The 10,254-nt window shown below is 40.8% G+C and overlaps 1 protein-coding gene across 3 annotated transcripts; it reads right to left on the bottom strand.

Moving 5' to 3' along the window:
• Window positions 1-431: 431 nt before the first annotated feature.
• On the bottom strand, window positions 432-8,228 carry Exu (maternal protein exuperantia). 3 transcript variants are annotated; one of them, XM_077406051.1, is made up of 6 exons: window positions 8,052-8,228; window positions 4,091-4,391; window positions 3,409-3,690; window positions 2,661-2,877; window positions 2,047-2,189; window positions 432-1,795 (listed from the first exon to the last, which is right to left on the bottom strand). In XM_077406051.1, exons 2-6 carry the CDS (start codon window positions 4,370-4,372, stop codon window positions 1,445-1,447), a joined length of 1,275 nt encoding a protein of 424 aa, XP_077262177.1. In that variant the 5' UTR covers window positions 4,373-4,391; window positions 8,052-8,228; the 3' UTR covers window positions 432-1,444. The 3 variants fall into 3 exon arrangements, with proteins under 3 accessions (XP_077262177.1, XP_077262179.1, XP_077262178.1); XM_077406053.1 differs by lacking the exon at window positions 8,052-8,228 and adding an exon at window positions 7,677-7,809; XM_077406052.1 differs by lacking the exon at window positions 8,052-8,228 and adding an exon at window positions 6,064-6,388.
• Window positions 8,229-10,254: the final 2,026 nt, after the last annotated feature.

The raw sequence follows: 10,254 nt of genomic DNA, 5'->3' as shown, positions 1-10,254 counted from the left end.
CAGTCGAGATTTATCACGCGAGGTTCACCGATTTTTAATGCTAATTAATCATTGATCGTTTTAAACCGCGTCTGCGTTACGGTCCAATTGAAAGAAATTATTGAAACGTTTCATTTATCATTTATTCACGTCCCGGTGTGTTTGCACGCGTTCCATATTTAACGCTAAACGCAGCTGTTTGATTTTTAACCAGAAGCAATAGATATATATGCAACATGTCATGAAGGGACGGAATTTGCATGATTTTTTTTTTTTCATATAAAATAAATAAAACCCGAAAACACCCCAAACGGTCAGGTTCACCGCTGAAGCCGAGGCACGAAATACGGATATCGAGGTTTAATTTAGCGAAAGTACTGTATTTATATCGCACGCGTCGGTCTGGGCGGGCGCAAACCGAGAGCCGACGAACGTTTATAAATACATAAACGTTACAACTAAACTCGAATCTTTATTAATCAACGTTCATACAATGAGATCTCACAGCAGAAACGAAATTTATATTGTTTTGATACAAAAATATATCTCTCTAATACTATTACCACACTAATGCGGCTCGCGCGTGGCTTAAACGGTAAAAAGTAGAAAATATCGTGCACGCTACTGTACACATGTCGTGAAACTGTGCGGGAACTGCGCGGGTCCGCGATATTTCCTATGCCTTTCACATTTAAGAGCAGTCTATTAAACGGACGCTCTCGCCAAGGTAGCGAGCGTACGAAAATCCTCGGGGATAAATAAAAGAAAAAAAGGAGACAGAAACAAGGGGGCGGAGGAGAGAGAAAACAAACGAGTATAAAATTACGAAATATTAAATATCTCTGCGCGTTAACAAACTAAACGTCGCTTAACGTGTTATTTGTACATTTTGTGCTAAATTCGACGGCGTGTCTCGCAGGAAATTTGTCTCTTTTTTTTAATCATGCCGGCGTACCAGTGCGAACAAAAAAAAAAATTGATAAAGGAAATGAATGAAAAAAAAGAAAAGAAAAGATCGCAATACTGTAACAAATAACACTCGTCTCTTGATCACGCATAACAAACATCGCCCGTTGGACGAATCGTAAACCTTATTCTAATACGTCTACCCTAGAAAATTACCGCAAAAAGAAAAAGGAGAAACGGGGGGCAATCCCTTCGCAGCTCTTCCCGGTTGAGGAACGTAAATCTAGCGACAATTCTAACAAGCATACGGCACGCTTTTACTGCAGAGTCCGAGCTAAACGCGAGCTGTATTCGACACGCTACATCTACGTTCGTCACTCGCGTTACTTAACAATTTTAATTTTTCGTCATCCGCGATCGTTATGGCAACAAAAAAAAAAAGAATCCACGATCGGCCGAGGCTGGTAAAACGGGCGAGTCTAACGGCGCGGAGACGGCCGCGAAAAGTACTCCCGGCTTTGCGGCGCGTAAAAGAGAGGTCGAAATGTATCGGGCATCGTTAAACTTGTTCGGCACACTCCTGCGTCAAAGCGCACGCCTCTGGCTTAACTTCGACATCGTTGTTGCCGTTTATTTTCACCGGGGACCCGGACGTCGTTGTGTCGGGGCTATCGGGGCTCTCGTGGCCGGAGTCACTCTTGTTGTTATTCTCTTTATCGTCACTTATCTTTTTCTCGTTCTTCGTCTTGAGGCCCCTCTTCTCCGGCGTCTTGCTCTTCGGCTTCTTCTCCGGGTCGAAATGACGTTCGAGGATAATCATCAGATCTTCCATCTTTTTCTCCTCAACCGTTGGGAGTTTCTCTTTCATTAGATGCTCCAGTCCGTCCTTCTTCGCGTTGGTCCACGCGTCCTGAAACGCATAAATGCTCGATAAAAGGATCGTTCGATCGTGAATCGAGTCTTCAAACAACCAAGCGTGATGCGATTTCGAACGTTTCTAGCAATTCGAAAATCCTAAACTGATTGTTACTTCATTTCCGGACGTCTTGACACAACAAATTAAACGGTTTAAACCGAAATCGAGAAGCGTCTTGTTTGATTTCGCGTGGAATAAACGGGTCTGATTATTAGTGCTCAATTAATCATCATAAACACACTCACCTGTAGCTCCGAGTACACGATCCCGGCTTCAGCTAACAGTCGCCGCAGGGGACTGGCGTGTTGACGTTCGCGTCTGTTCATACGGAACAAGGCGCTAAATATGGGCCGCAAGTTGTTCTGCCGTTCGAATATCATCTTCAACTCTATAACAAAAGTTATACTTTGCGTTGGCATTTCATCTCGGTGCTTGCTTACCTTCTTGAGGGACTTAGCCGTCAAGTTCACGCCAAAAATGGTAAAGTTTAAAATGATTTATAAAACTCGTGCGGAGGAAAACGAAATAAAATGTAAGATTAATAATGATAATGTGAAAACAAAAGCGTTCTAAATTATTCTTTTATCTAACGAATTTCTAAATCATTTTTTAATCTAGTGAATTTTTCTGAAGCATAATTAGCGTTTCGTCGAAGAAGTGCAAATATGCTTTATTAATGATACATTGTGTGTGTGTGTGTGTGTGTGTGTGTGTGTGTGTGTGTGTATTGCTGTTGGATTATTTTTTTATTAATTTTTATCGTTGATGATAAAAAACAAAGATTATTTCGATAAAAAAAAACGTTACGATAAGCGTTACGAAATTACGCGAGTCATTGCACATTAAATAACGTACGTACCGTTGTGTTCCTGCTCCTCGACGTCAACAGGTTGCGCGAATTCTCGAATAACCTCGACTGCTCTTTTCATTGGTTTTTCATCGCTGGTTTTCTCTTTCTCTTTCTCATTTCCGTTCGCGCTCGCATCTTCGGTCTTGTCACCGTCGATCGAGCACAGGTATTGTGCTATTTGTAACGCCAGCGATGCTCTGTGTTGCGCATTGCCCAGATTCGCTTCCTTCAAATATAATCCAAAATTATTTATCATCATGGAAAAATTATGTATCGCTCTGCTATGTATCTTTTTACAAAACATTTATAACACTACATAAATCAAGCTATCGATTTTCGCAAACGTTTATTAAATTTGAATTTTATATATATAAAAATCACATATTCGCGTTCTCTCAAAAATGAATATTAATTCAGGATTAAATTTTCTATCTTAGAATTGAAAAAAAATTAAGAATTATATTTATTCCGTTTTATTAAATCCCGTTAAAGTTTGTGATCAGTATGCAAGGTAAATGTACCAATGCCGGCACACTTAAGACCTATGTCTGGACACCTATATCATTTTAGTTTTTAAATAAGTATAACGCAAATTAAAATCAAAGATAAAAATATAATACAAGAAAAATCTTTTCATCTCTTTGATTCTTTGATTTTAATTCACGTTTATAACTTATTTAAGGACTAAAATAATAAAAATGTCCAGACACAGGTACGTGTCCCAGGCATTGGTACATTTAGCTTATATTTTACTCACCTTCTTCAACAACGTGCGCGACAGAGTACGTAGGGAATAGATGTGCGCCGAGTTCGCGCACTTAGCCTCGGCGATGTTGAATCCGTTCGCGAATCCCTTGACCGTCTGTTTGAATCGATCGACCAGATCGTACTTCTTCAGCGACTCGAGCAGCATCGCGGGAATGACTTTGCGCGGCTCGTGATAAACCAAAATTACACCGTCCGCGGCGTTTTCCTTCACGGTCTCCAACCAGGTCAGGAAATCCGTAAGTGCCGATACTTCACTTTTGGATTTGATTACCTACGAGAACAAATATTTTATATTATATATGTATACAATATTAATGTAATAATTATATATATATTTCCTGTATACAGCATTGATTCAGCATTTAATAGAACTCTATTATCTCGAAGAAGAAATATGTACATCTGTATATATTTTTCTTTTATACGTATCTATCGATAAAAAATTAGAAACAATTTCTCCCATATTTGCGATTTATTATAAAATGCTCAAGATTATTTAAGAACTGTGACAATTTACACATAACTTGAAACGTGAGAAAAATTGTGTCTTTCAATTTCTAAGATAATTAAGATCGGCGCTTTCAGCGTGAATTCTCTATCCTTCGTGCGGGTAGGGCAAATCGGGGAGCAACGAATAACGAATATTTGGTATCGCGACCTTGCTGCCGTACCTCGTTGGTCTTGCTGTTCCTGAGCACGCGGAATTTGCCATTGGTCACGACCTTCATACTGTGGCGCTTTATAGCGGTCGGATTGAGGTCCTTGTATGGCATCACGTACTGTGAATAAGTGGAGTCGGGGGTGTAGCCAGCTATTTGGCAGATCTCGTCGATGACCTTCTTGCCGGTGGTGTCCATGTCCCAGCCGACCAGGCGATAATCCCCCGGCGCAATGCCCATTGCGCCGCATGATTTTTTCACCGGGCTCGCTTCCGTCACTGTCGAGGATACCATCGTTCACGGAGTCGCTTTCCTGAAAAGTGCAAACGTTAGCGTATTCCACCTTGGCTTGATTGCCTCTTTCACAGGCGTTTCGTCTTTGCGTCTCCCGGGAGCCCCCAAGGGCAAGAAGACTTCTCCGTGATTCTCGACGATGTCGATTAATCCGGAGAAATCATACGGATAAACGCGCGGGGAGCAAAAATGATCTTTTACAGATACGAAAAGATAATGTTCTTTTCAGATTATCAATGCCTGATAAAAAGTCGCGCGAGGAAAAAAAAGTATATTTTATTGAGGAAAGATTAGAGGAGCTATTTATTGTGAAATTATTGTTCCACTACCGTGTCGTATTGCAATGATTATTTCATGCGTATATTAATTTTACATTAGAGGTGGAAATTAGTAGTTTATTGTTTCAGTAAACGGTAACTCGGTAAATTTGGTCGGACGTTACTCGGTGGATTTAAATTTTTTCAAGACAACTTCCTCGAAGGTAGATTTCACTTGAGCGTGTGATCGATATAGCTAACACAGCCTTTGTCACGTTCGGCCTTGAGGCTCGCGCAGCAACATCTGCGAAAATATAAACACCGCCTAATTGACGAGAAATAATATCGTGACGTTCGAATTTGCCATCGAACGCGTTATAACGATACAAATATCTCCGTCCATGCCTCGGTTCGCGACCATCAAAACACACGTCGCATCGTTTCCGCAAATTCCCACGTATTCCGTTACATGACGTGTGAAATTGGAATTAATTGAGAGAGTAAAGGAAAGTGCACGTTTTGCCTTGCGCTCCGCCAAATGTCCGTTTTTATGTAGCTGAATTATTTCTATTTACATCAACTTACACTTTCCAAATGAAATTTCAATCTCGATTTGTGAAGAAGAATCTTAAGAAATTATTTTACAAAATAATTTCGTCATTTTCATGTCGATTTTTATTTCGTTCGTCGATGACGAAACGAGATATTTATAATTAAATATTTATAAAAGCGTTTGTGTTGAAATTTTTAATATTGAACAAAGCACAATCGAACGTATGTACTTGTCCCCATTTACATCTCCAACGATCTCCACGTCGAAACTTCCAGAAATGACATCATCAATATACGTGGATTTTTATCATGAAAATTAGTTATTGTTAATTATCTGTAAAAATTATAAATACAATTTCCGCCCGGTACGATTAATATGATAAACAATAATGAAACACGCGATGCACATGTTAAAATCATTGTCGATGTTATCGTTTACGAATTTTTCGGTTCGATCGATTCTCTCCTCAATACAAATCCAGAAGAATCGGCAGCTTTCTAAGTTATAAGCGGATATCGCTAAAACCTTGCTAATTCCGCAGCTAATTCCGAGTCGATTTGGAATCCAATGAAACTCTCGTCGAGGATTATTTTTTCGATCGAATGAAAAACAAATCGTCATTGAAAAGAATTTTTTTTTAATGCGCTTTTATGATTACATTGAAACAGGCACGGATTACGAATGGAGGAGAGGAAAAGAAGTGCGTGTAATAACGAGAGTAGTTTAATGGCGATATTATAGTTCTGAAATACTTTCTCTCTCTCTCTCTCTCTCTCTCTCTCTCTCTCTTTCTGCACACGCGATTGATTACATTTGTGATGCATTACGGACATTTACGGAAGCGAAAAGAAAAGAGAAATGAGAGAGAGGTATTTTCCTACCCAGATTTGCGTAACGCTCGTCGGCTCGCCGCTCTTCTCCCTCGTTCAGGTTCAGATCGTTCAGATGATCCCGGCGGCTGCGATATGTGGATAACCAGGATAACGTACACCGACGATGCGGAACACGACACGCGAAAGGTGTGCGGGCACGAGGTTAAATTAAAAGACTGCGGACGCTGATTCGCAACGTGGCGAACGTTTGCGGATAATGCGGATTGTGCAACGACTGCAACGCGGAAAAACGAAAGCGCGAGGCGGTGCGAAGAGGCGCCGAGATGAGACGAGAAGAGAAGAGACAAGACGCCGCCTATTCACGTAGTCGCGACTCGCGACGCGAATGACAATCGACGGTTGCCTCACGCGCGGCCACGTGGACGTCCCTCTTGCGATGCTGACAAAAGACAGTACGCGCGCGCACGCGGTGCAGATATTCCGCCGCTAAAGAGACCCCGTTCTGGCCTCTGGCGTTCTCTTGCAGCGGACAACTGATAACAAGAACGCAATGGAAACGCGTCCGTGTATCAAAACATTTCAACCACTGGGACCGAAACCCATTTACGCGCTCCCAGAACGTTTCAGTTACACTTAAATAGATAAACGAGATGAATTTCAACGGCGTCAGCTGTAGCCGGAATCGCTCCACTTTTGACCCGTAAATCAGAGTTGTGTACAATTTTGTATTTAAAAATGTTGATAAAAGATCTTTTTCTTAAATCGAATTATCAAGGCGCCAACAATCTGACATTTGTCACAAATTAGATTTCCGAAGCGCAAACAATTTATGGATTTTTATTCGACTTTTAATCCGCATGCGGATCTCGAGCAAATAATTTGTCAAGTCTGTCCCATATTCTCGTAAAAGAGTCCTGGCTCCGATAGTTTACAAAGTCGTCGATCAAATACGAAGGTCGAGAAAACAAGCCGGACGAAGTCGAACCTTTATGTTTATCCTATTAGACCTTCCGATACACGCACTATGTACACAGTTACCATTATTGCTGATCCACGGCAAAGACGCAGAGGTTAAATCGATGTAAATAAGACACGAGAAGTCCTGTCCGCGTGTCGCGAAAATTCCCTTCGGTACAACTAAAAGTCTCACGCACGTATTATAATTTATCGAACCGACTGAAAACTGAAACTCGATACGCTTGTTTGCGCATCGGCGATGTTGTGGCGCATTTCTTCTTCTTTTTTCCGCGACCGAGCAGGACGATCTGTGATCCAGCCAGCCCAGTCGGATATCTAAGTAATCGCTTGGAGATGCATTTTATGCGAACGATAAAAAAAGGTGCCGCTTTGCGTGGCGCGTTTTACTCCGGAAACTCCGCCGCCGTCGTTCGGATATCGCGGACCATATGTTGGCAATTAACGATCGCGAACTTTCTTCCAATGGTATGTAACAATGTCGTAAGAAGAATCCGACGCCTTTTCCCCCTTTCAAATAAGAAATTGCCGGATTACGAGTATCGTCTGGCATACCGACGCGATTGAAACGTCGTTCGCCGAATCAATACGTATCCAATGTAGATTTTTTTTTTTTTTTAGGAATAACAACAAAAGCTGTTTATCTATATAGCTCTCGAAAGTCAACGACATTCCTACCGGATTACCTTGATTACCGCGATTAACGATCAGCCTCGTTGGTCTTTCTCTAGGCGTTCAGAACTAAGAAGAGACGGGAAATATCGGCACGATTTATCTCCGATAGCGCGTGCCCGCTCCTCCTGTCGCTGTCTCTAAACGCGTAATCGACCGTCGCTATTCCTCGGAGCTGCTGAGAGCTGCGTTTCTCGCCGTCGCGGAATACCGTTAGCCGCGACTCGCGCGCATTCCGAGCGCACGTGGTCATCGCGCGAGCGAGATAGCGCGGGATCGTATGTAGCTTCCGTGTATGTAGCGACAAATTAAACGCGCCCACGCTCTCCTTCTCCCTTCGTAAATTAACATCTTTTAAAGATCCCCCTCCGCCCCCCTCGAGGACTCACCGATATCTGTCTTAATTGTCTTGCACCTTTCCTTCGTCCTTCAGTCCTTCCGGCCTTCGCCTTGTCTCGTCGCGATCTACGGAAGCACGAAGCACGCGTGAGCGAGTCGCTTGAGTCACTTATCGGTCGCACGAATGATACTGAACGACGAACGATCGCGGGCGGGTGGCAGTTGGTGGCACACGGGCCACGTGCCCAGAGCGGCGCGGCGCGGCGCGGCGCGACGCGGCGGGGAGCGTGTGCCGTGCGTGCGTCGCGCAGTGCGCGTGCTCGCTGGATCCCGCGGCGGGGTCACATGTCCCGGCGCGGCGTGTTGCCGATGGCCGGTGCGCGCCGGATCCAACATCCAACGAGCCGCGCCGCGCGGAACGCAACATCGGATATCGGATTACCATCTCGTGAATGGAGAATATGGAGATCTCTGTTAAACGGCCGCCGATCATCGCACCGATTAGCGCGTGAGATGCGGCGCGATCGATCGATTCCTCTTGTAACGAGGCACGGATAACGCACTGTGGGATGGCGAGCCCAAATTCGATTCGGAAAATAACACGGAAGAGTATTATTGTAATATGCTTTTCTCACTGCAGCTTTTTCTTACGACAAAAAAATTAACAGATATTTTATTCTTGAATATAGAATATAGCTATAACAAAATTAACAATTTTCTTTTCAAATAGAATCTATTATACAAAAACTGCATTTTAAACATTCAAATAGTTGATACATATGAACGGTAATTATGCATATATCATGAAACTTCGGAAAAAGCTGTAAGTATACTCTTCCATGCTATTTTTCGAATTTTGACCACTTTTTCAGGCTTGGAGATGCATTTTATGCGGACGATAAAAAAGTGCTGCTGTGCGTATAACGCGTTTTACTCGGAAAGTCCGTCGTTCGGATATCGTATTAAAAGATATAGAGTAGATAAATAATATAAAGATGTAAGTGATTTTACATGGATATCTTCTTTTTAATAAGATAAAAGTTATTTCGAAGCAAAATGTTGAAATGTTATTGTAGACATTATCCGTAGACATTGTATATCGAAAATAATTGAAAAATAAATTGATCTCGGAAGCAAGAAGAGAGAACAATATAAAATGTTTATCTTTGAAGTTAAATTTTCTTTTAAAAAACGTTGAGACAGCTGTAATTTTAGCGAAAAATTATATTTTAATCTTTAGAATAAAAGTAGATAACAAAATTTATTTTTGCGAAATTTACATTTATTTTATTCCTCGTTTAATTTCAAACTAAACTTACTACTAATGAAATTTTAATTGTCAAACTAGTTATATGTCTATAGATATTTAAAACAGCGAGTTGAAAAGTTGTAAGAAAAGATGGATTTCAGCTATCTCTAAAGAAATTCTCATTAAGAAAAGATTGATTTTAAAGTAATAAAAAAAAATCTGGAGGAAAGAAATTTACAGTAATCCTATATATAACTGAGAGATATTAACGCGGCTGTTAAGAAAATATGCAAATCGAAGTTAATACCGGTACATTAATTAAGAGAATAAGTAAATTAATCACTTATTTGACGTTAATCTACGGTAATATGATTATGTCGCGCATACACGCGATAATGCCAATTAATATACATGCAATGCCATTTAAAATATATTTACTCGTGAAATCAATATCATTAATAGAAGCAGTAGTGTATTTGAATAATACACTACTGTCAATAAAGTTATATGTGCAGTAACACATTAGTATTAGATTAATTTTATAATTAATTAATTTTGTAAGATTATTGAATTATACATGGATTATTATATAAGATTATCTCACGTCATTATCAGACTTTGTTATCGTCAAATTTTCAATACATCCTGTTCAATCCTCTTGAATATCAATAATTACAGCATCAACGAATTATACAACACGATTAGAAAGAGATCATATAGATCACGAATTATAATGTCGAATCATACGACTATTCGAAAGAGATTTGAGTTTTATAGTTTCTTTTACGCGACGGTATCAATAAAGAGATATGCAGACTTCTCCATCGTGTCCTAAAATTAACACATAATAGTTGAACTTTTTCAAATTACCGTTTGTACTGCTTTACCACGTTTGCAAACACTATCGTTACAAGTAATACACATCCGAAAATGTGTTTTTGTTTGTGCGACGCGATGACGAGTTTGCGATCTAGGTCGTTAGATGTGGGCGCGTATTAATTCTT

The sequence above is a fragment of the Temnothorax americanus genome, unplaced genomic scaffold (assembly GCF_048541705.1).
Source record: "Temnothorax americanus isolate GAGA-0224 unplaced genomic scaffold, ASM4854170v1 Scaffold20, whole genome shotgun sequence".
NCBI classification, from domain to species: domain Eukaryota; kingdom Metazoa; phylum Arthropoda; class Insecta; order Hymenoptera; family Formicidae; genus Temnothorax; species Temnothorax americanus.
Note: the sequence above shows the minus strand (reverse complement) of the source record. Positions and strands in the feature narration are given on the sequence as shown.

Bases quoted from the DNA above. Each gene is read 5' to 3' on its own strand.
- Exu (XM_077406051.1), bottom strand. From the start codon at position 4,372: ATGGTATCCTCGACAGTGACGGAAGCGAGCCCGGTGAAAAAATCATGC. The intron at 3,691-4,090 runs GTACGGCAGCAA...TTGTTCTCGTAG, and splicing joins GGAACAGCAAGACCAACGAG to GTAATCAAATCCAAAAGTGA. The intron at 1,796-2,046 runs GTGAGTGTGTTT...TATGCGTTTCAG, and splicing joins TCGTGTACTCGGAGCTACAG to GACGCGTGGACCAACGCGAA.